The following is a 25,978-nucleotide window of genomic DNA, read 5'->3' on the forward strand; positions in this document are numbered from 1 at the left end:
CACTCCAAAATGTAGCTCTTCCTCTTCTTAAAAACAAAATCCATCAAAATGTCGGTGATGAGTTTCCAAAAACAACATTAAAAGTATTAGAAGGGTAATTCATTAAGAAGAACTCCAGTTTGCCAATAAAGCAACACTATGGTGAGGATACATACTATGAAATGTACTTTTTTTTTTTTGGTAGCAAAAGAATTCAGTAAAAGTCTTGTCAGATTTTTTTTTTAAGAAACATGAATTTATGCTTTGCAGGTTTCAAACCACAAAAATTTGCTTGGAAGAAATGGAATTTATGGTGGTTGGAAAACACAGAATGCAGCATAAAAAAAGAGTCTTTTCAAAAGATGCCGCTTATGACACACCAAAGCCTCATGCCTGAAATGAGATCGATAATAAAGTCTTGTAAGTACCAGATAAATGGTCATAACTAATTATTAAATGGTTGTTGGAATGCAATATGCAACTGATATGTTGACAACAATAACAGTGATTAAATTATTTTTATAGATCATCCTATAGATCAAAATGATAAATTTTAGATATAAACCAGAAATCTATAATTTACTGGTTCTTGAGATCAGAGGAATGAAAAGATTTCTATCTATAATTTACTGGTTCTTGAGATCAGAGGAATGAAAAGATTACTATGAATGACAATATTTTAAATTCCTGGTTAAGGGTCTGGGGAACAACTTCAAGGAATTAGAACACTGAGCTTCATCTAAGCCTAGACTGACATATTCAGCACAGGCTACCCTCAAAGACTGGGAGCTTCATGTGGAATCCAGTACATTGGCCTCTTCTTGGCAAGGTGGATTCATGATTAAATATCTGCCCTGGCTCCCCATTATCTTGTTTGAACAATTCAAGGTAGTGGTTTCAATCTTTACAAACATAAGCAATTTGAGCCCTGTATAACGTGGAGATAGCGCTGTCTTATGCCACATTGTGACATTATCTGGGTAGTGGTTCCAACACTCATAACAAGTGGGTACTGCACCTGCGCAGACCAGCCTCAGGCAGAAATCGTTAGCTCCTCATGACACCGGCAACCGCTGCCTGCATGTGACTGCAGTACCCTCTAGCGGCGGCGTCCCTTCGCTCAGTTTCTTTCTGACCACCATAGTGATCAGACCTCGGTATAGTGACTCCTCGGTTTATCAGTTTGTTTGTTGTTTGCTAAAACCCTCTGACCTCTTGCAAACAGACTTTGATGATTCTTCCGCTTACCCTTTGGATTTGGTGCTATTTCTGATTCTTTCCTGACAACTTTTGGACTTGGACTTTGACAACTCTCTCGGAACTCCTTCGGTTTAGAACTATTTCTGTCTCTCCCTAAGACCTCGGAACAAACGGCTACTCTACTTTTGCTTTACTTTTACTGAAGCAGACTATAAAATGTCTGGAAAAGGAAAATCGGGAAAAGAGAAAACAACTTTTTTAAGATGCTGCAAATGCCGCGGTAAGATCCCCTCAACTGATGGCCACGCCCAATGTTTATTTTGTTTGGGCGAAGGGCATGATACCACTCAATATTCCATTGGTGTAACTTTCAACAAGCAGACGTTGAAAAACTGTGAGGCGCAGTTGAAGGTCTTTCTATTGGAAGAGGCTCTTTTGCCCTTTTTAATCTGGGTTTTTTATATTGGCAAAGCAATAAATTGCTTACATAAAGTATGAAAACTTATGATGTTTAGGAATTCATTGGGAAGTGATATCTAGAATGTTTTGCACATACTTAAGATTTCCTTTGTCAATCCACCTTGTAAGTTTTTACATCAGGAATTTTGACAGCTTACTGACAACATGCTACTATGATCATTATTCTGGTGTCATAGGCATAGCCAGTCCAAACCCTTTAAGGTGCAAAAGAGCCCATTGGGATACAATAGGCTTGTTTACACAATTGTCTGAATCTAGGTTTAATATGGGTTACCAACATTAGTGGGATTGTGTGAACGCATGCCAAGGTGGTGTGTGGCCTGAGATTCCCACCTTGGCATGGGTTCACACAATCACACTAATGTTGGAACCCACATTAAACCTAGATTCAAACTATTATGTGAACAAGCCTAGTATCTTCCATTGCTGTCTGTTTCCAACAGACTTAAAAATGCCTTTGCTCAATCTGTAAGTGATAAGTAACTTTGCTGGATCCTACAGTTCTCTCCATCATTACCTCAATTATTTGTTCAGCAAATGAGATAAAATATAATCAGTTCAACACTTCAATGCTAAAAGATTCATCTCGCTGTATTTATTTGGGTAGCTCTTCAGTTAGTATTTTGAGTTTCCAACTTTCTTATCTATATATCCTGTTTATTTTGTGCTGCTGTTTCTAAAATTCTTCAGCTCTAAAATTTGGAATGGCAAGTTTTGTGTACTTGGGTAAACTAACAGCAGGGAGCTAATACCTACCTTCCAAATAAAATTGGAGAGAATCTCCCTTTTTAGGACTGGAATGTAAGTGGTTATAGAATTTCAGTACTTGGAATGCTTCGTGATTTATGAGTAGCTAGTCTTAGCCAGTATATTATTAGATTATTTAAAGGACGGAGGGCTTTAATGCTTGATTTAATTTTTAATTTTTTTTTTTTGTTGCAGTCCGTTCTCTGGATTTATGTTTGTGTGACTGGAAAACATTGGGAATACTTCAGTTGTGTGAATCTCATTATCTTGAATGTATGCCTTTTGCTCAAATCTATGTAACTCCTTGAAAATATATGTTGCAGAGCTACTTATAGAGCAAACATAATGGTTTTGTTTGCTTTATAAGCAGCATAATTACTGTTAGATTTTTTTTCTGCAAACTATCACAGTGTGTGTATTATGGAAACAGCTCCTAAATGATTAACATGCATTATAACATTAATGGACAAAGCAGAATATTACTAATACAATAAAGGAAAAACTTATTTGTCTATTGAGATGATCAGTACAGTATGTAAAGAAAAGGATATCTATGCACTGTTTATGAGAAAATATTGATTTCTATTCTGGAGGTAATAAGCTTGTATTGATGTTTTACCATTGCAAAAAAATGTATTGGCTCAAATAGAAAAGAGTATACCCACATCACATACCATGGGGTGCAGTCCAAGATCTATTCATTTTGTTGTTCAACACCCATTCATTTTGATGGGGTTTGGTGATCATTGTTGCCTTCACATGTAACTAATTTAATTTGCAGTAGAATACAGGAATATTCATTCAGACAAATGCTTCTTGAGATGTACGCTGTAGCAGTTTTCTGCAGTCAGCTGACGGTTGGACTAGCAAACCTCCAAGGTCCCTCCCAACTGTAGAATTTTGTGATTCTTTTCTTTATGGACATCTTTTTGCCTGTTTTTGTTGGCTGACATTCATACTAATGCTACACTAGTGCAATGAACAAAGTTGTGCAGGTACAAGAAGGTTATGATGCTTAAAATTGCACAGTCCCTTGTGCTTTTATTGTGCTTGCTCAGCAAGGGTAGCACAAGAGAGTGTGGGCATTCTGCAGCAAGAGGTGTGGTGCAGGCTGCACACCTTGTTGTGGAAATGTGCCTTTCTGCACTAGTACAACCCTGGAACACAAGTTCCCAATTTAGCCTTTAAAAGCATCCTTGTGCTAGTGCAGTGTTAGTTTGGGTGTCAGCCATAACTATTATCATTCTTTTATTTGCTGCTTTTTTAAAAAAAGTACTTAAAGTGGTTTACTGTGAAATAAACAGCTCTGCATGTCTGCCTGCCTATCAGTTTCTTGAATGCTCCATTTAGTTCCATAAATAGTGGCTCAAATCAGAGCAGGCTAGCTGCACATAAGGGTCTAACTATGAGGCTATTCTGATGATCAGCCGAAATTGGGCTACGGGAGCCTAGCCCAATTTTGGCTGATCATGGGAGCCACCGGGCTCGCAAGCAGGTAACCCGCCTAAGTACCCCTCCCCTTAAACTGGGTTTACGAAGCCAGTGCTCCGCAAACCCGGTTTTCAAAATCGTGAGTAGCCCCCCGGAAGGGAGGCGAAAAGCCGCCACCCGGCTCTGGGGGTCTCTCCTGTATGCCCTGCACGCTCACTCAGGGCATACTGGAGCTTCTGGGGGCCACACGGCCCCTGAACTCCTCAGCCCCTGCCGGTTCCATCACGGAGCCGGCAGTCATGTGGGCGGCCGATCCGGCTGCCCATGGCTCCTGCCCTGCTCGTCTGCTAAGCCACACATCAGTACTAGCTAGACATTCTGGGCCAGTTCCTCAGTGAAAGATATGGCCCAATATTTGTAAGAACCAAAACTTAACAATGTCTGCTGTGGCTCTGGGAACACTATCAGACTTAACTGGAAGGAGAATATGGCGTTGGATTTTTTGCATTTTGGGGTGGTTCCAACTGAACCTTCCATTGAAAGAATTGCTGCAGGCTGTCGTTTTTGTCTGCCATCCAGTGCACATTGGCAAGAGTGTTGTGTACTAGTCTTTGTGTCTGGTCACAAAAGAAGAAAAAAAGGGCCGCTAAGCCAGACTGTTTTGTTATTCCTTTAGAATTAAAAGCATATGAAACAGATGCAGCTTAATAAGTTTTTTTTTATAAATAACATCAGCTTAAATAACTTAAAACAATAAAGTTCAACTATAACTTAAAATAAAGTTTAATGCTGTAACAACAGGGGGGAAAGCATGAATAACGGGGAGAATTAGAAGCCATATGCCCTAACAGGAATTATATAAAAAGATTGGTTATGTTACATAAAAAACCATATGATGATGTCTGAATTTTTACTTCGTCGTTATATAAAAGGATATTTGGAGGAAAGTGAGATGAAGTACAATTCCCTTATTAATATTATTTTATATACACTATTTTGCAACATCTTTCAGAGCAGCATTAGGCATTCTTACTAATACATATGAACATTTTGCAGTCTTCATCTTTCATACTAGCTTTATTATCTGAATACCACAGTAATTCAATTTCAACTTTTTTTTTTTTTAATACTTATACATTATTCCTGGGATGTATTTAATACTGCTCTGCCTCCACTATTAGTACTGACTTGATCATCTGACGACTCATTCCAGCAGCCATCAAGTCTGACATATTGTACACAATGTTTTCATCTGCTTTATTATTATTATAGCAGCCATGTTTAATTAAGCAGATAGGTTTATTTTAAATAAAATATCACGTAATCAAGTCATGACTTAACGCTTAAGGGTAAATTTAACTTAATCTGCAAAGCTACTCTTATTCTAACAAGGATTGTACAACTCTTTACAATTTTTTACAACTTTTAGTTACTAAATCTGATTTTGTGTATATTTTTAATTTCTTTTTAAAGGCAGTCTCTTAAAAATAAACACCAATGCGCAAGTCCAGCTTGTTCAGTTTTTCAGTAGTATTCCAGCTTTTCTTCCTTGCATGCTCAACTGTCCCGCTTTTAAAAAGTGAATGTGTTTTGCTGGAATTGGGTTTCCATAGATAAATATATTGATTAGAATGCTGGAACTGGAACGAAATGGGAAGCAACGTCTTCTTTACTTGTTCTTAGACCTTTCTTAGGGGCACCGTTGTGTCTGAATGCAATATACATCTCCTTCCCTTTGTGTGTCCAATTTGCTGAGGCATATGTATTGTAATTGTTTTCCTGAATCACTTCTACGAAGTTGCAGTCCTCATTGCACACTTTCTGTAACAAAACAAAAAGAACAACGGGAGGTAATAAGATGAACACTGAAATATGTCTATCACAGGGGTACATAGGAAACTGCCATATACTGAGTCAGACCATTGGTCTATCTAGCTTACTATTGTCTTCACAGACTGGCAGCGGCTTCTCCAAGGTTGCAGGCAGGAATCTCTCTCAGCCCTATCTTGGAGATGCTGCCAGGGAGGGAACTTGGAACCTTATGCTCTTCCCAGAGCGGCTTCATCCCCTGAGGGGAATATCTTGCAGTGCTCACACATCAAGTCTCCCATTCATATGCAACCAGAGCAGGCCCTGCTTAGCTATGTGGACAAGTCATGCTTGCTACCACAAGACCAGCTCTCCTCTCCTCAGACCAGCTCTCCTCTCCTCAAGCAATCTTGACTCTTCATCTGTTGCTGAACTACAAGTCCCATCATCTCTAGCTGCAAATTTTGCAGCTCCTGGCGACCATACAGCCATGAGCAACCTCTTACTCCCTAGGCAAGTTACTTCCCTGCTGCGCCATTAGGTCCTTTTGCATCCACATCCTAGATTCCTGGTAGTTTACGCAAGTTGTGATTTGCTATAATCTGGAAACAGTTTTCTGCAAGCAGCTTTGCTGTTCTGCATAGGTGTAAGGAAATTGCTGTGTGGGGCAAAGTTGGGGAGGGGAAGAAGATGACAGCTAAAAATGGGGTAAAGCATGCAGAAGCCTGTGCCTTATTTATTTATTTATATTTATACCCCGCCCCTCCCATGCAATACTGCCCTCCTTACCTCATGGAGATTCCCATTCCCTATACACTTGTCCACTAGGCTCTGTTAATTCTTGTTGAGAGGAAGTCAGCATGTGGTTGCCTTAGAGGAAATGCCAGGAGCAAACTGGGCAGGAACAGGCAGCCATACTACTGACCAGGCAGGAGTCAGGGAGGAGCAACAAAGGCATTGGAAACTATCTAGGCATAACCAAAGAGTCTTAAGATGGAGTTGCTGTCCAGCCTGCCAACAGCCTTTTGTAGGGCAGCTGGGAGACTGACCCAAAGCAGGGAAATTCAACTGATGAGACAGAGCTGAGCTCAAGGCAGAATAGGGCTGAGGATCCGTCCTCTTTCTGTGCTTCCAGATCATGGCCATTATACCAAATGTAGTGTAACAGCTATTTTTCAAAGCAAACACATTAGTTGTTGGCTAACACAAGCGATGGCTAATAATTGTGCCAATACCTTTCCATAGAGTTTCCCAGACTTGTTCATGGCGAGAAAGTAGTCACTTGCCACTCCTTTGATCGCCACGATTCCAACCGCCACTGTTCTTAGTTCCAGAATGCCTGCAGAGAATAAGGGTAAGCTTTGTGACCTGGCTGCTTGCTTTTGACATTGCTGATGATTTGCATTAACAATCCTAAGTATTTCTTTTAAGCAGTGACCAAGTAGTATGTAGAACTTAACATCAAGAACAACCACTCGCTGAACAGTTTTGACATAACTACATATGTTGTCCGCAGTCTTGACTAGTTTTTTTCCTCTCTTTTCATTTTAAAAACAGTCTATAGCCACCAGAAAATTCCCCTATGCAAGTCCCATTGAAGTGGGCCTTGCACTGTAGAATTTCCTGGTAGACTGTACCCCCTATGTACATAAATTTAAATGTATATCCATTAAAGTATTTGATTTTGAATGAATGAATCTTTATTATGGTCAATGACCCATAACAGAAACCAAACAATACAACTCTTCACAGATACAAGAAACTATTATTTAACCAAATCATTCTAATACCATTTACTCAAACAATTTAGATCTAATCTTGCTTGCTGCTGCACAGAATTTAGCCACATTCAGTGTTATGCGTTCACTGCAGTCTGCTAACAGAAAAGAAACATACCCATCCTACCAGGGATATTCAATAAAAAAGAGGAAATAAATTCTGAACAAATATCCCTGTAAAATAAGCAATATAGCAGCTGAGCCACTGATTCTACACCTTGACCACAGGGACAGATCTGATTATTAATAGGGATTTTCTTATATCTGCCCTCTACTACAGCTGATGGTAATACATTAAATCGTGCAAGAGAGAAGGCTCTTCTCTGAGACTTGGTGACTAAATTAAATAAATATTGTGTGGGTTTTGGGTAATTTGTAAAACTACCAAAAAGGTTACTTGCAGAAATTTGTGCAAGATCACTCTGTTTTTCAACATCTGCTATATGCTGCTTTAATAAGCCTTTTAGCATTATCAGGACCCAAAGATCTTAACAGCTGAACTGAGAGACCATACCTGCCTAGCATATCATGAATACTATTTCCCCAGGTAGATTTAAAACTATCTTCCGGCACAAGGGGGGCCAGGCCTTTAGGAAAAAACATAATTTTACACCAAAAATTAAATGCATACCTCCAGGCTTTTGCCTCTACTTTCATTAGACCAACCTCAGGCCGCAAGATGACATCTATTTGATTTTTCTCGATAAAATTAGAATATTCTGTTATAATATTTCTTTTTTAGGTTGAATGTAAATAGAGTAGGTAATTGTATCGGCTCTAAACACATGTGCTCAGAAGGCAATACATTCATTCAGCAAAACCCAATTAAGCATGCATCAATACTCCAGATTCATAGAAAGATCCCCCCACCCACCCACCCACATTACCTTTAAAAGATTTGTAAGAAATTTACCAGTGCCACTTCTTTTCCAGAGCACAAACCTTAGAACTTGTAACTGATAGAAAACAGACCATGGCAACTACAAAAAGATAAAGTATCTGTCTGACCCTTATAGACTTTGAAAGCTGATAGGCACCGAAAATATATCTGTATCATGTGAAGAGAAACAAGCAGAAGTTCCTATCTGAACATTTTCAATCCAGTGTGTTTAACGTGCACAATCGGAAAGCTCTCCTTTTACTATTTTTTTTATTTCCTGGGTTGATAAAGAATGCTTCCAGAGGCAACAAGGGACACCCAGATGCAGTAACAGACTTCTGCATGCAGCTTGCCCACCAGATTGGGTCCAAAAAGGTATTGCATTGTGGGATGGGGGGCTTGCATCTGGCACTCACAGCTATTAGTGTTTTATTTGTTTTATTTTTTTAAACTTATTTTTATACTACCCCATATGCAAGTCCCTGGGTAGTTCATAATCTAAAAACACAATTAAAACACTACCACAATTAAAACAGTTTAAAATACAGATTAAAAATTATAAACTAAATAAAGTGCCTTTTGCTAAATTCAGGCCTTGTGTGTGACCACTGAGCACATGATTGGCGCTATTACTCATGACGGGCTTCTTTCTCACCTTCCGCAAGAAGTGATCAGGGTTATCAAAACTGCAACAGTGACCAGCTGAGGAGAAACAGTTCACCTTTCTCCCTCCGCCCCCCACGTTAGGGGAAGTTCAGCCCTCCAAATGAGTCTATAACATTTAGCTCCCTATAATTTTTATTTTATTATTGGTTATTTTATTGGTTGTATTTATTCTCTTGTAAACCACCCAGAGAACTTGTGTTTTGGGCGGTATAAAAATATGTTAAATAAATAAATAATAAAAATAATAAGACTCTGGCCAAACACACCTATGTTCGCCTTCTCTGGTAGCTACACACACACACCGCCCCCACAAAAGGCACAACTCTCTTTCCAGTCTACAAGGGCTTCCCTGCCTAGTCACCTGGAAGCAATTCTTACTTGCCACAGGCCTCCAAGCCAGCAGCTATTTTCAAGTATGGAATAGATACTGCAGATGTTGACTTGACCTATTTACAGAGTCTGCATCAGTGCTGGAATCAAAAGCATTTGCTCCATACAACCTTGGACATCATCAACACAACCTCAAATTGTACTAAGTGCTAGTATAAACTAGTACATACTATTTGTCAGATTGTGATATGGCTTTGCTTTTTATTCCCTGAAAATCATAAACCTAAATCCATGTTCACTATGGTCATTAGATAAACATGTTATTGTGGGAGGAGGAGTGTTTCCCACTTGTATACATCAAAGATTCTTGGGTTCACTATTATATTAATATGTGTTAGAGGCATATCCAAAGTTAAGGCTGTACCTCACATGAGGAATCTGTTTCATGTTCTTGATTTTCTGTGAGTGTCATTGTGCCGTACCATTGACTTAGGCCTGTGGATGCGATCTCATGAATGTTTGTTATATATGTGTAAATGTATCCTTGGCTGAATGGGGGCGGAGAGTAGGCATAAGCTAGCTCAGTGCAGAGTATTTGCTTTGCATGCAGAAGATCCCCGGTTCAGTTCCTGGTATCCCAGTTAAAAGGATCTCAGATAGCCGGAATGAGGAGACTTCTACCAGAAACCTTGGGAAAATATTGCCAGTCAGAGTGGACAATACTGGGCAAGGTGGACCAAAGCTGTAACTGATTCTCTAGCTGTTTCATATACATATTTATTACAAGGGCATCAGTGGAATCACTCCACTTCCCCTGTTGCATTGAATATACATGTTGCTAATCATGTTGTTGACTAAACATACTAAATTGCATCCATTGCAGTACACTAGATTCCCCCGCACCCCCAAAGCCTTTTGCCCTTCTGTTTGCTTCTGTGTTTTGTTCAGTACTATCGTTGTGTTTTTCCATTTCCCAGGGACCTAGGTCTAGCTATCCATTTCAAATGTCAGGCCTTCTCAACACTATCTGAAGCAAAAATCATAAACATGGTAACCCCTCATTGCTATATGACTCTGAGACAATGCAGTTTGTAGTCCACTGAATAACTCGGATTCACTGCTTTAGGTCAGGGGTTGGCAATCTTGACTCTCCAGCTGTTGTTGAACTATGAACAATTTATTGTGGCTGGAGATGAAGGGAATTGTAGTTTTAACAACAGCTGGAGACCCAAGGTTTCTTTCCATTTCTTTAGGGCATCATGCATGCACATGAAAACTCCGTTTGCAGCACTGAATGGTTTGAACCTAATAAGCATCCCGGGAGTGAAGAATGAAATGAACCTAATCAAAACCATGGGGGTAGCATCACCTCCCGAACTACTAGGTTTGGAAGAGGCATTAGTGAACCAAGGTTAATAGTAGGAAGCTGTCTGGCAAACATTGTTTATTCCTAACAGACTGAGCTGTCAGAAAGGATAAGGAAGGCTGGATGAACTACTCATGAGTAGGTGTGCTTGTAAATTGGTATGCCAACCTTCTAACTGAATCTGCTACCAAGCAGGCATCCAAGTATGCTATTTCTGTATTATTTATACAACAGTGCAAGTGCATTATTTAATGTGTAGGAACGGATTGTTTTAAGTGCATTATTTAAGAGTAGCAAAGGAACAGAGTGGGAGAAATGAGGGACAAATAAAAGTAACAAACTGAAAGGTAATGTAGACCATTTTTAATGTAGACCAGTTAAAGTAGGTGATTTGGTAGTGATTGAGATGTACCAGAAAATATCAGAGATGAATGCATCACAAGATATGCTTTGGAGTTATCTACCAACATCTCTTAGTAAATGTCACCTTTTAATGTTGTTGGATGGAAATGAGGATGGAATCTTGGTCATTCGCCTGAGATATTTGGTTGACCTCAAGAATAACCTGACTTTTACCACAGATATCCAAAAATGGTATGATTCACTGGTAAATATTCACTGACAGCACAATCACAGAATAGAATGACAGAGTTATAGAGTTGGAGGGGTTGTAGACTGTCTTGTCCAATCCTCTGCTTGATGAAGGAAATCTTGCTAATTGGGCAGAGAAGTACCTTGTAAAAGTGACTCTCTTAGATTAATCTAGATGCTAGGTTCCAAAAAAACCTCTGCACAATTGAGTCTAGTTTTTAACTGAATTATATTAATTTTATATTCAATCTGTTTTATTGTCTTTGTGAACTTCCCCAAGCAATATTGCCCCAGAGAAGTGGGATACAAATGTTTTAAATAAATGATAAAGAAGCTTACTTTGGTTATTTCTTAAGCACTCCTCCTTCATAGTAAACTGTCTTTGAAACTGTGGGAAGCTTCAGGAGCAATGTATGATATGGTAGGGTATGGCTTCTTTTCAAAGAAAAAACATTCGAAAATTCCAGTTGAGTACATGCAAGCTCTTGGGTGTGCTAAAGTAGGTCTTTGGATTCTGGCCATAGTTTACAATGTTACATTCAGATAAATGCTGAAATACATGATTCATTTTAAAATTCTGTTTAGATGAGGAGTACTGGGTTAAGCAGAAGCTTTTGTAAAGCTCTGAAAATTGGTCAACTTGATCACAGATTCATTTTCAAGATGGTTTTAATTTCTGACTAAGGTTAAAAATGTGCCTGCACATGTGGCCTTGATTTCAATATCTTAACAAAAATCTAAGCATAGCAAAGGGGTATTATGTGTACATACCTTGAGATCATAAATTGCCTCTCTGACAAATTATTACAGCCATAATGTGATTCCATTGTTCTGTGAATTTGAAAAGCATAGCCTGGATGTGGTCAGTTTGGTTTCTATTTGCACTAAAATATCAATGATAGTGTGAACCAGCCTGGTGTCTTTGTACTGTTTCTTTACAAATATGTGAGCAGATGAAGCCAGCAGACCTCTAAGGCAGGCAGCACAACTGCTTATCTTGCATCATATATTAGACCTGCTCTCCCACAGCCCCCAAAGCCTACTTCTTAGTCTGTCCAGCAATATTTCAGCGATAACACAAAACCACAGTTTGTGCTGACCATAGTTAAGAATCTGTACCATGGTTTCAGCTTCACGGTGGTTTACCCGAGCGTATAAAACTGGGCTAGGCTCCCTTAGCCCTGTTTTGCACACTTGTGTGAATAGCCTTTATGGGTTCACATTATGTTTGAACCCTACCACTGTTTCTCTGCCAGATAAAAAATGCTTCCTTTGCCACATACAGCTCAGCCATCATCCTGCAGCCTCATAGGTTTCCCATTCAGGAAATATCCCTAGCTATTATCTCCATTTGGGAAATTCTCAGCTGATCATCCCTGACCCATTAGGAAGCAATCAGCTTGACAAAAGTTGTCTATCTCTTCATTTGACACACTGGGATAATATATCTGTTGCAATAGAATAACCATTTCCCAGCACTCTCACTGTGTTCTTAAAAGCCCCAGATTTCATCACATTCAAGTATTCCCAAGACAATTCTCACTTTCAGAATGAAACAGACCAGACTGCTTTCTCTTCATAACAATTTTGCCTCTATTTCCCATTGCTAAATAAGCCTTGAGAAGGGTCGTGAATGCAGATGATATAGTTCAAAAAACAAAGTTAGAGAGGTTTGGTCCAGAACAGTGCCTGGGATGGAAACCATTTTGAAATTAATACATAATTCCGAATGCATTGAAGAAAGAACAATGTTCCTCTAAAACAAGTTGATGGAAAGTTTTAGTTAGATAGAAGGTTCCTGATTGCACTACATGCAGAAGACTTCATGTGGCACTCCAATAAAATTTATTACAGTCCATGACCAAAAACCCCCCAACAAGGAATAAAAAATATAATACAATAAAAATATACAACATCAAGATAATAAATTACATAAAACTGAGTTACAAGCATGGTAAGGTCATACACAGCTAAGTTTATCTCGTCTCATTTTACATGCTGCAGCACAAAATTTTGCAATCTTTTCTGTTACCTCTGCATGGCAATCCATTAAAAAATAAGAAACATAATAATCATCAGAATAACCCGGTTTGTCTTTTAAAAGAGGTTCTATCCATATAGGGTGAATCGTCCTATAAAAGGCACAGTGTAAAAGGACGTGCGCTACCGACTCAACAACTCCAGCGCCACAAGGGCATAACCGATTCCTTAAGGGAATTCCCTTAAACCTCCCTTCTAACACCGCGGAAGGTACTGCGTTAAAGCGTGCCTGTGAGAAAGCTCTTCTATGTCTTAAAGTGGTCAGGCGTATCAAATATCCTGCTGGCTGGGGGTAGTTTAAAAAACTGCCCAAGGTGTTTTTTGTAGTAATCAAGTTTAGGTCTCTTTGTTTCTCCATAACTAGCACTCTTTGCTTGACTATCTTTTTAGCAGCATCAGGTGTTAAAGATGACAGATATTGCCATGAGAACTCACACTTGCCAAAGATGACCTGTGAGTTATCAAGGCATAAGGCGGCATTGGAAACACATTTAGGAAGATGCAAAATAGCCCGAAGGAAGCCTGCCTGAACAACTTCCAATATAGAAAAGTTACCTGTAGGGAAGATCTGAATCCTGTATAACTGTGTGGCACTCATTAAGGCTGTTCACACCATCGTTAACATGGTAGGCCAAGCGTCCTACCCAGCTTTGGGAGCTGTGCATACTCCCAATTTTCAAAGGAGGGATGTGTGACCATCTTTGCGATGGGAGCGGCCAGCTGGGTAGGATTGCAGAGTTGCCAGAACCTAAGGGGTATACTCGTGGGTCAAATGGGCCATAAGCCAGAATTTGGCTTTTTAAAAGCCAAATCTGGCCACCTAGGTAGGATGGCATCATCCTACTCAGCATTTGAACCATGTAAGAGGAAAAGCTGTCCTATCCAGCTCCCATCTCACAAACAATCATTCCCCACTCCACCTGCCTTGGTTTTCAATAGCGCATGACTGAAAATTGAGAGCACGCACCGCTCCTAAAGCTGGGTAGGATGTTTGTCTGGGAGAGGAGAGCTAGTCTTGTGGTAGCAAGCATGACTTGTTCACTTAGCTAAGCAGGGTCCTTCTTGAATGGGAGACTAGAAGTGTGAACACTGTAAGATATTCCCCTCGGGATGGAGCTGCTCTGGGAAGAGCAGAACATTCCAAGTTCCCTCCCTGGCAGCATCTCCAAGATAAGGCCGAGAGAAACTCCTGCCTGCAATCTTGGAGAAGCCGCTGCCAGTCTGTGAAGACAATACGAATACGATGAATACTTATATACCACTTTTCAACCTAAGTTCCCAAAGCGGTTTACATATAGAAATAAATAAATAAATAAAATTAAATGGCTGCCTGTCACCAAAGGGCTCAGAGTCTAAAAAAGAAACATAAGAAAGAAAGACACAAGCAACAGCCACTGGAAGGATGCTGTGCTTGGGCTGGATAGGGCCAGTTGCTCTCCCCCTGCTAAATAAAGGGAATCACCACTTTTAAAAGGTGCCTCTTTGCTCAGTATTGCTCAGTACTAAGCTAGATAGACCAATGGTCTGACTCAGTATATGGCAGCTTCCTATGCACCCCATTAATGGCCATATGAACAGTCTTCATGCTGTTGTAATATGTGATGAGGAAACAGAAATTCTGCCATGTCCTACAAATTCATTAAAGATGAATCTGAAAGCATGCGCATATCTGTGGATTGCTCTCTATACTACAGAAAGTGTAGAAAAATATTTACACAGTTATAGGATCATTTACAACCTTACCTAAGACTCCTGTCTAAACTCTGGAGAACAGCTGCCAGTCAGTGATTGACAAGACTAGACTCGAAGGACCAATGGTCTGTGTTAATACAAGGCAGCTTTCTATGATCTGTGCTGATGTAGCATCCTACTTTGTTGGCTGAACTGTTATAGTGCATCCTAAGCACTTATGGGTGCCAGTGCGGCATGTTTTAGACTGTTCTCAAACATCCATTTGCCATATGGAGGTCTAGTCACATAACAAAGAATGCCATCCATAGTCTGACCATGTGGTGAAGAAAAACATTATCATACCACTGCAAGAACTAAGAAATCTTGGGGAGTGGGGAAAGAACATGGTAACAATTGCCTCAGCATATGGCCTGAGAATGTTGATGACAGCTTTTTCACATGGGTACATAGGAACACAGGAAGCTGCCTTATACAGAGTCAGGCCATCCAGCTAGCTCAGTACTGTCTGCCAGGACCGGCAGCAGCTTCTCCAAGGTTTCAGGCAAGCGTCTCTCTCAGCCCTGTCTTGGAGATGCCAGGGAGAGAACATGGAACCTTCTTTATGCAAACATGCCGATGCTCTTCCAGAACTACCCCATCCCCTAAGGGGAATATCTTACAGTGCTCACACATTCAAATGCAGAGCAGGGTGGACCCTGCTTAGCAAAGGGGACAATTCATGCTTGCTACCACAAGACCAGCTCTCCTCCCGTGGTAGAGCTGTCACAGATTTCTAAGCTGCTATTTTGGCCAAGCTGACATTTGCACCCCCAGGGCCCAATGAAGACAGGACATGCTTAGTTGGAGTAAATTAGGGCCACTTTATTAATGTACAGCGGAATGTGAAGAAGTCCCTCACTTGCAGACCAGGTGCAGTTTCATCTTATTTTCTGTTCGTACTAGGCTTAAGGTGCAAGTGATCATTTGAATCCATCCCAGAAGCCAGCCTTTATTGCCTAAGCAGTTTTACCACTGAAATGAATGGGGCTTGCATCCTTGCCACATTTTTGCAGGTGAGATTGTCTAAATAATTCCAAGTGTATCAGTTTCAAAGGATTCCTCATATTGGCACTGGATGATTCTTAAGAGGGAAACTCTGCAAACTGCCAAAGAGATGTTGGCGTTACTTGGAGTATAGCCGTTTCTGTTGCAGATTCTGGCTTTACTTCTGCCTGACAGAGCACTTGCTCTTTTGAAATGGCTTCAGCATGGAAGCACTGTTGACATTAAACTCCATTGCAACCTCACGGCTGAGAAATTAGCTTTGCTAAGGGTGAAACTAGCTGTTTGGCAGCAAATATTGCTCTGGGCACACATTTTCTGGGGGAAAGTCATAAGTGGATTTACTTAACCCTTTTCCTGCCTGCTGATTTTCCCCTGTAGCCCCTCCACAATAATTACCCCACCCCACCCCTTGCATTGAGATTCCCAAACATGTTTGCAATGGCAGAGAGGAATTGCAGGGGAAAGCAGCCAGGAAACGGAAGGTTAAGTAATAGTCATAATACTTATCTTTTTGAGTGTACAAAGCACTTCACACATGTTTGGTTTGTTCTCACGACCGACAGCTGGGTCGGAGGAGCAGCTAGCCAGGCTCCAAGCCCTGTGTGCACTCCTGAGAAATGGTCGCGTGTCAGGAAAAAACACGTTAGGAGGAAGGGGAAGTAAGCGTATGCTAGCTAGCTGCAATCTGGGTAGGATGGCGGCAGCCAACCCACATTGTGGACCAAGCACTGTGCTGAGGATGGAAGAAAAGCACGTCCCACCCCATCCTACCCAGATCACAGCTAGCAGACTATCACTTCTCCTTCTCTTTCCTCGCCTTTTGCTGACACACAACCGTTTCTCAGGAGCATACACAGGGCTGGGATGGAACCTGACTGGACACTCCTCCTACCCGGATGTCAGTCATGAGAACAGGCCTGTTATCTTAATGTAATCCTTACAACAACCCAGTAAAGTAAGTATTGCTGTCTCCAAATTGCAACTGGAGAGCTGAAGCTCAAAGGTCAAGGCTTGCCTCAGGCCACCAAGGGCGTTCATGGCAGAGGCAAGATATGATTGGGGGGAGTCCTGATTCACAGCTCAGTCACTTGGCCACTGGGCTCCAGCCACTCTCCCTTTGCCTGTTTTCGGTGAAGGTGTGGCATCCCAGATTCCCAGGCCCATCTGATTTTGCTCCAAAACATGGAGAGAAACGCTTCCCTTTCTTAATGGTTGGGCCCCCCCCGCCCAGTTTCTTTACCTCAGAAGCTTGTTTCTTTGGTTCCTCACCTGTGAACCTTCTACCCTCTGCATACGGAGGCTGTTCTCACAAGCAGCCAAGGCCAGGCTAAGGCAGCCAAGCCTGGGATTGGCTGCCTGTGAGATCCACCGGGAGGCAGCAAACCCGCTTAGGGAGCCCGCCTCTTAAATGAGGTTAAGGGAGCGAGCCTTCCCTTCGCCTCTTTTCCCTGACTGTGTGTCAGCACTGCAACACTGACAGGCGCCTGCCCAGTGTTGCGGTGGGGGGGGGGTACAATGCACTGCTCACTCGCACGGTGCATTGTGGGATTTCCAGGGGGCCAGGACAATCTGCCTTGTTCCACGCTGCATGAAGCAGGGCTGTTCCATGCTCCCACCAGAAAAGAACTCTTGTCTGGGGGGAAGGCAAGGCTTGGGGAGCCTTCCGCCCGCCTGCCTGCCTGTTGGGTCATGAGAGTGGCCCCATGACCATGATCTCAGCTGTCTTTGCTACTATGGTTGTATACATGTAATATGTAATCATTTAATCTGAATATCAAAACTAGATATCGAAAGAATCAAAAAGTGCATCTGAGTCTAGGAGCTGGCATTGACACAAGCAATGGTTTTGGCAGGGACATGGAGTTTGTGCACACAGAGAGGCCCCAAAGCAGGCTCTTGTAGTGACTCCTGCATGTTAGTTTTGAAGCTGGGAAAGAGGGGACAGGAAATACTTGAATGAGGATGAGCTTCAGCTAGCTTGTGTTTCTAATTAATGGAGATTGGGAGTGCTTGCTTTTCGAGTTAGATGACCTTTAAAGATGTTACAAGACCAAGTCAAATCTCTGTTCATTGTTTACATGACTGTGCTTAAATGGAGCTGATACTGCTTTGTTGGGAATTTTGAAACATGATTAGCAATCAAGAAAGTATACATTAGGTCAGTGTTGTATTCTGTAGAAATACTTTCTTCTGATGGGTTTTATTAGCATTTCCACATGCATGCTTGAATGATGTATTGAATATACTGATTAACTGGCTTATTAAACATGAATAGCTCCTAGAAGACAGTATCATTTGTCTTCTGAAAGTGTATACTCTGATACTTGCTTCAGCCTGCAGTTTAGAAAAGCATTATATGTTGTTCCTTTTTTGTAGCTTTTTCATTGTTTAAAGGGGGGAAAGTAAAATTTGTAGCTGGTACTTTTAGGTTAATGCTGATCTTCCCAAAGATACAAGCACAGAAACAATGTGAAAAAAGCTTTCATTTCAAACTGTGAATTCCTTAATTCCTTCCTTCCTTCCTATTATTGAATTATATTTGCCCTCTTATTACCAGTGTAATGAGACCATTTGAATGTAGATCATAATACGCTCTGCTGTGGTTCACATGAAGTAATGCTCATTGTATTACCAGACTACTAAAGAGCACTAACCAAGGATGGGGAAAGTGTGCTTATAAGCCACACTGCTGACAGACAATTGATGGTGTGCCATGCAGAGTACTTTAGAAGGAATGTACGAGGCAACTGACATGTTTGTAACCCAGCCACAATTCCAGGGAGGTGCCAATTTATATGAACCTGAGCCTCCATGTGGCAGCAGGAGGACACAAGGCTGCTATGATGGTTCAGATAACGGCAGCTTAAAAAATAGGCCACTTGCTTTGCACAAATGGCAGCAACCACATTCCAGCACACATCATTTGAGGCACTAGTTCTTTCAACCGTGTAATCGGAGTCTCGCAGGCATCTCCAACACACTTAGTGAGGGTGATGGAGATGCAAACAAATCTGCCAATTGCACCTATGTATTGTTGTTTCAATTTTCCCCCGATGAGGATTCAACTGTTGTTTAAAGTAAAGGTTAGAGACTAACTTGAAAGTCCAGTTTTCATTAGTGAGTTCTTGCGGGTTGTAATCACTCAGATCTTCCAAAGGGGATGTTTGACCCTGCTCCCAGCGTGTTCCTAAGTGCACACCTTTACTTCCCACCATTCATTCCTAAAGGAAAAGCCAGGGGTTTCATTTAGGACAACATTGCAGGGAGGCAAAATTTGCCCACCATCCCTACCAAGGGACAGGGGTCTCCCTTCACATATATCCCACCCACCATAATGATGGGCAGTTAGCTAGTCAGCTAGTAAAACTGCTCTAAGCTGCTACCACACAACTTATAGAGAGCTTGTGTGAATGGCTCTTTGGGAACAGTTTCCTTTCACTGGTCTCCATTTTATACTTCATGGTAAATTTACTTCCAGAACATTTCCTACAATTTTTTTTGTTATTTATCATTTTCCTGGAAACATTTCATTTCAGCAGAAAATTGCCCTTGAAGCTGAACTAAATTTATCCTATTTAACATTTATCCTAGTTTCAATCTTTTAACACTGTTTTTAAAAAAACAAAAAACCAAGCCTTATACTGACATTGGAATGAATTGGATATATTCTTTTGCATACATTTTGGTATTAATGATATAGCATAGTAGCTTTAAAATTGCAACCAATAAATTGAGGCATCAGAAAACTTGTGAGCACACGCATATGCGCACACCTTAGAGGGAACACTGCCCCCTCCTGCCCAACCGTGTGAGCATGGATGTGTGCATAGCCCCCTTAAGTTGTTCCTACACGAGGAACATCTCTCCTGTATTGCTGGGTTTTACCTGCTTGGGTAATGAGTATAGAAATAATTATATAATATTAAGTGGATTCTTTCCATTTCAATTAGTGCAATTATTAAATTGTTGGCAAGGATTCCTAAAATCAACAGTATTTTGCTCAGGTGCTTCTAAATAGCACATCCAGAAAGAAACAGTTACAACTGGAGACCATAAAATTCATTCTGCACATTATAGTAAGATTATTATCAGAGATGTTTTCCCAGATGCAGCTTGTGAGAGAATATTCTCTTTTAAGAAGAGATGTTTAAAAAGCTCATAAAGTGAAGACAAGAGGATAGCTGGACTTACTACAATATTAGTCAGACATATAAAGCTATTCCTTATTGCTTCTGGCAAATTAACAAAAAGAAGCTGTGGGTTCTCTGAAGGCTGAGGCAATAAAATTTTCATCTAAATTTGTTAGGGTGTTACAGTGATGTAGTCTCCAATACAGATCTCAAGCACACTGTTTCACCATGCAGAGGAGAAGGATATATTGTTGTTCTTGTTGTTATTGTTATTGTTATTTTATTAAACGAGTGTTCCTGAAACTTCATATACATTATTCCAGTAATCCTTACAACAACCTGTAAGCAATACCATCTATATTGCATATGGAGGGTAAGGGTATGGAGGATACTTGTCTAAATGTTTAAGGAGTGAGTTCATGGTGAAAGCAATATTTGACCTGGGAATGTCATGCTTCAGAGCTTAGTACCTTATACTTTGTGCTGCACTAGTTCTCAGTGTTGTGCTATTCAGTCCAGCACCATTTTCAGTCAATCTCCACTGCACTATATTACTTTGATTTTTACCGCAATATTTTATGCCATTTGGGTTTGCCCCATACTCCATTTAGTGGGGCATTGACTTCAGTACACTTAATCCTATTATTTGACCTGCAGGTTTTTAAAAAAGTAACCTTTCCTAACTCATTTCCTTCTCTTCTCCCCCACATTCCCAGGTAGGCCAATAGTTTGGCAGATAGTCTGGCTAAAGGGTAGGGTGATATAGCAATCACTCCAGCCAAAACTCACTTGCTCAGCTCAAGTTCATGATAAAGTGTGCTGCCCACTTTTGATTCAGAATCTGCACTGCTGCCCGCAGTGCCACCTTCTACATATCCCACAATGCAGTGCGCCGTGGATGCGGTGCATTGGGGGATACCCCTGTGAGACAGGCGCTCTAGGCGCCCGTCTCTGTGTGCGCTCGGACTGCAAGCAGCCCAAGCACCCACACAATCTCAGCTCCCTGGGTTAAGTGCATGCTCGCGCCCTAACCTTGGCTAAAGGCTGGGCTTCAAAGTGGCGTTAGGCAGGTGGGCAGCGCCGGAATCGATCTTGGGATCCGCACTGTACACGAGCCGCCTAACCCAGGCTGGCCTGCCCTAGCCTGGGTTAGGCTGCTCACGAGAACAGCCTTAGTCTCTTCAAAACCCAGCTCTATCTGTCATTAGAACTGAATATAGTAGAATGTTAAGATTCTACAGCCCTCAGGTCAGTGGGATTGTGTGGGAGCACAGCCTGTGCTTCCCACCAACGTTGAGGAATCATCTGGGAGCAAGGTAAGTTTAGCTTAGCCTTCCCCCTGCCTGCCTCCCCTCCCCACCTCCTGGTTGCGTGAATACCCTTATTATGTGCTTAGCTAGCTGCTGTTGTTTTGCCAACTGAAGAGAAAAATGATATTCATATGCAACCTGCTTAGGTAAGGGGACAAGTCATGCTTGCTACCACAAGATCAGCTCTCCTCTCCTCTAACTCAGATTGGAAAGTAAGACAGTTGCTGGAGGGGTGGGGTAGGTGGGGGGGGATAAGGTATTGGCTGATATCCAGACTAATGCTACATATGTAATGGGGGGAAACCTGCAATTTTCACATATCTCCCCTTCCCTAAGCCTGCCGTGCCTCCCCCCCACCCCCGCCAAAGGTTCCTGAGGATTGTGTGATCCTCAGATATATTTTTGGGAGACACAGTGGGCTTCAGAAGGAAATGGGCAAGGTGAGAACAGTACAGATGCAGTGTTCGTCTACATGTCAGTCCCTGGGTACAGATGCTCATATCTGTAAATCTAATCTTTGGTCAAGATTAGTACTGATGTGGCCTGAGTAATCCCGAGAGAGGTCCAAAGAAGAATGCCTTTAGAATCCCATTTGAATCAACATCTCTTAACAAACTAACACCCTTAACAAAATGTAACCTTTATGAACTTAGGAAACTACCTTCCACCAAGTCAGACCAGTGGTCCATCTAGCTCATTATTGCCTACCCAGCCTGGCAGCAGCTTCTTCAAGGTTGCAGGCAGGAGTCTCTCTCTGTGAGAGGAGTCTTTCTCTGTGAGATGCTCTATCTGTGAGATTCCAGGGAGGGAACTTGGAACCTTCTGCCTTCAAGTATGCAGGTGCTCTTCCTAGAGTGACCCCATCCCCTAAGGGGAATATCTAACAATGCTCACACATGTAGTCTCCCATTCAAATGCAAACCAAGGCAGACGCTGCTTACCAAAGGGGCCAATTCATGCTTGCTACCAGAAGACCAGCTCTCTTCCCTTTTAAAAAAGTGGAGCATTTATTAGAAGAACCACAATGAAAACCTGCTGATCCCAACCAGGTAAAAATCAACAAAGGTTTGCGGACTTCAGTTAAAATATGATACTTGTTACACGAAGGTCAGGTTTTGGTGTATACAGGGGAGAGACCAGGTAGAGGTAAAAATTAGAAAATCATTCTTTGTCACAAAGGCCCCAACATCCCCTTCCTAAAGCATCAAATAACCAACCACTCAGAAGCAGGAGTTAGAGAACAGCTGTTCTGTTCTTTTCTGAAAAGAAATATTAAAAAGTGTATTAAAGTACATGTAAATTAATACTGGGAACATAAGCAACAACTTCCTCCAGCTTGGCAACATGTGTTTCCAGCTGTCAGGAGCTAGCTGGCACCTCTTGATGCCTCAAATTTCCCAACAACTTTGATTTCATTGGCACAGAATTGGAGAGAGGTAACCACATACTGCTACTTTAGACAACACATACTTTCATCGCTTTAAAACACCCAGGAGCCCCACAAAACTTCGCTCTACCTCTCTCCAGTTTTTCTGTAAGTATTTTGTACATCTTTTTCTGCCCCACATACGATGTTGATAGAGAAAGCATGCTTTGCAAAGATACTGTGCTCAGAAATGTGTTTGGAGATAAATCAGACCATATTGTTGAAGGTTTACAGGAAGGCGCTTTATTAGCCATCTACCAGTCCTCAGGACTCCCTTATTTCTTTGTGGGTACTTGAAATGGCTGAACCAGAGCATGAGACTTAACTATCTTGGTCCCTATCCCCAAACAAAGCATGTACGCCCAGTTCACGCAATATTTCGAATCTAGTTTAAGGTTAGTAACCAACTTTACTGTGATTTTGTGAATTCACAACAAGGGACACAATTTTGGGACACAAACTGATACTGATAATTTTGGCATGGATTCGCACAATCATGCTAATGTGGGTTACTCACTTTAAGCCTAGATTTGCATGGTTGTGTGAACCAGGCTGTTGTCTATGCAACTGCATTTGCTGTAACTCTTGCTTCAGTTTTTTAGGTGAGGTAGTTGTGCTCTGCCTGCAGTAACTCAAATTCAGGACCAAATAATGAAGATGATGATCAATTCACTTGTATTTATTCTCTGCTCAGTTTATTTATTTATTTTTTTCCTGCTCAGTTGAAAAGCAGCTTTGAGAGAGCTTGTATCTTACACCACATGAGACAAAAAGCATCTTTATGGGGGAGGTTGCTTTTGAGTGGAAATCCCATTGCAGGAGAAAGGTTTAAGAATCTCCTCTCTTACCATACTGGTCTTTTATTCCAGACTGCAGCTTCTGCGGCTGCTTTAGATAGCAAGAGGAAAAAATGCATGTGCCTGAGCATCACATGTAGTTTGGCCGGCCCTTCGGCAGCACATGTACATCTCATGCAGTGCCAGTATCATTTGTCAACAGGTACCATACGTTGTGCTGGTGTTATCAGTTACAGCAGGAGAGTTCCCATGGCATTCTTCTGAGATTTGGTGCATCTTAACAGAAAAACCTAATATCATGTGAATATTCTACCTAAGTCGAATTTCCAGGATTGGGCTATGTACAAGAGAGTTCCCATGCTGCAGGACCGCACCACCTGGTGGACAAACTGAACACTTTGAAACAAATTGGGGGGCATTCATATGACCTACCAGGTGGGGGAAAGGCTTCCCAAACCTTGCCTTCCACCCAGACAATCCTTCTTTGCTTGGTGGAAGCGTGCTCCGCACTCCCACACAATCAGCCCTGTTCCATGCGGCACGGAGCAGGGCAGATTGATCTGAGGCCAGTACTCGTCCCGGCCTCCGTGAAGCCCACAATGCAGTGCATGACATGCACACTGCATTAGGGAATTCCCCCAAGAGATGGGAGTTCTAGGCTCCTGTGCTCGCACACGAGCAGGTAGCTGGGGGTAAGGGAGCACTCACTCCCTTAACCTCAGCTATCAGCCGGGCTTAAGAACCGGGCTGGGCAGCCCTGGCCCACCGGGATTGGGTCCAATCCCAGCAGGTCTCACATGCAGTCTAACCCGGGCTGGGTGTCCCTAACCCAGGCTAGGCTGCACTTGAGAACAGCCTCATTGTCAGCATTTTTTGTTATCAGTTGCACTACAACAGTGGCAGTTTGGCAGTTCTGTGGCATTTCGTTCAATGAGTGAACAAGTGAAAAGGCCTATATAAAATTAAAAACAGTCTGAAAGCCCTTCACCATGAAGGGGAGCTGGTTTTGTGGTAGTGAGCATGAATTGTCCCCCTTTGCTAAGCAGGGTCTGCTTTGGTTTGCATTTGGATGTGTGACTACATGTGAGCACTGTAAGATAATATTCCTCTTAGGAGATGGGGCCATAACTCAGTGGAAGAGTATCTGCATACCTGCCTGCAGAAGGCCCCAGGTTCACTCCCTGGCATCTCCAGGTAGGGCTGGGAGAGACCCCTGGCCCGAAACCTTGGAGAGCCACTGCCAGTCAGTGTACACAGTACTGAGCTGGATGAACCAATGGTCTGATTCTGTATAAGGTAGCTTCCCATGTTCCTACAAATCCCGTCATGTGTCAATGAGTGCCTTGAGTTGACTCTTCATTAAAGTTGGCCATGTGGCAAAGCAGCCATTTCAAGGCTTTGCTGCTCACCTAGTTAACTGTGATGAAATTGAGTTGCATCCTTGTCATCGTAATAAAGAGTGGCTCAACTTTCACCTAGAGTTCTTAATTTTACTCTTTTTTATTTAGGGTCTTTTGGGGAGGTTAGCTCTTTGTTTACTGTTTTATGAGGCACAGAAATTATGGAAACAACCTAGGTAGCATGACTGCAAAAATAAACTGTGGAATGCTAGAAAATTTATAACAAAGCCCATATATAGTAGTTTTGGAGAAATAGCCTAAGAATTCATACTATTTGGTATGCAGCCAGATTGAGACTGAATGCAAATATAATTCCCTTGCAAAATTAAGGCAACTGTAACTTTTTAATTGCTGGGAATATTGGTGTTTTCCCCTTAAGTTGAGACTGATCATTTTAGAAGTTCTTGAGGGACAAATGGCCATCAGTGGGTAAACAGAGTTCCATCCCACTGCTGATGCTATCAGCATTACTTTCGGTGGCTGTGTACACCGTTGCTTTCTGGGTTTTAAAAAATTATTTTTTATTTCAGTTCAGTTTATTGTGATCTTTGATCAAATATACAGATTTCAGCCCAGATCCAAATAAGGAGAATATTGGTACAAGAATGGTACAAGAATGAATATACATATAGAAACTATTACATAAAAGTAGAATAAAATATAAGAAGATGGGGCAAATTGTTTAAATGTTTTAACTGTTAATTGGATTTACGTTGTTTTTTATAGTTCTTATTTTAATTGTTTTGTGTTTATTTTTATGTAAACCACCCTGAGCCATTCTTTCTATTAGGTACTGCATGGCCTCCAAAGCGGTGTGTGAAAGCTATTTCTGGAATTTGACAGTAGGCTATGCTGAGGGATGGGAACTGGATACTCTACCAC

General features: G+C 41.6%; 2 protein-coding genes across 12 annotated transcripts in view; one reads left to right on the plus strand and one right to left on the minus strand.

Moving 5' to 3' along the window:
* The window catches only part of FAM227B (family with sequence similarity 227 member B), a 122,235-nt gene that overhangs the window by 23,009 nt on the left and 73,248 nt on the right, over nucleotides 1–25,978 (plus strand). For all 9 annotated transcript variants that reach the window (XM_053273048.1, XM_053273049.1, XM_053273054.1 and 6 more), the window contains one exon: nucleotides 250–399. In XM_053273048.1, coding sequence (XP_053129023.1) covers nucleotides 250–399 — 150 coding nt within the window. The remainder of the gene's footprint in view (nucleotides 1–249; nucleotides 400–25,978) is intronic.
* FGF7 (fibroblast growth factor 7) overlaps nucleotides 4,603–25,978 on the minus strand; it is a 51,875-nt gene continuing 30,499 nt past the window's right edge. For all 3 annotated transcript variants that reach the window (XM_053273061.1, XM_053273059.1, XM_053273060.1), the window contains 2 exons: nucleotides 6,882–6,985; nucleotides 4,603–5,658 (listed from right to left, as the gene is read on the minus strand). In XM_053273061.1, coding sequence (XP_053129036.1) covers nucleotides 5,464–5,658; nucleotides 6,882–6,985 — 299 coding nt within the window. In that variant the 3' untranslated portion in view covers nucleotides 4,603–5,463. The remainder of the gene's footprint in view (nucleotides 5,659–6,881; nucleotides 6,986–25,978) is intronic.

Source organism: Hemicordylus capensis, chromosome 10, assembly GCF_027244095.1.
Source record: "Hemicordylus capensis ecotype Gifberg chromosome 10, rHemCap1.1.pri, whole genome shotgun sequence".
NCBI lineage: Eukaryota > Metazoa > Chordata > Lepidosauria > Squamata > Cordylidae > Hemicordylus > Hemicordylus capensis.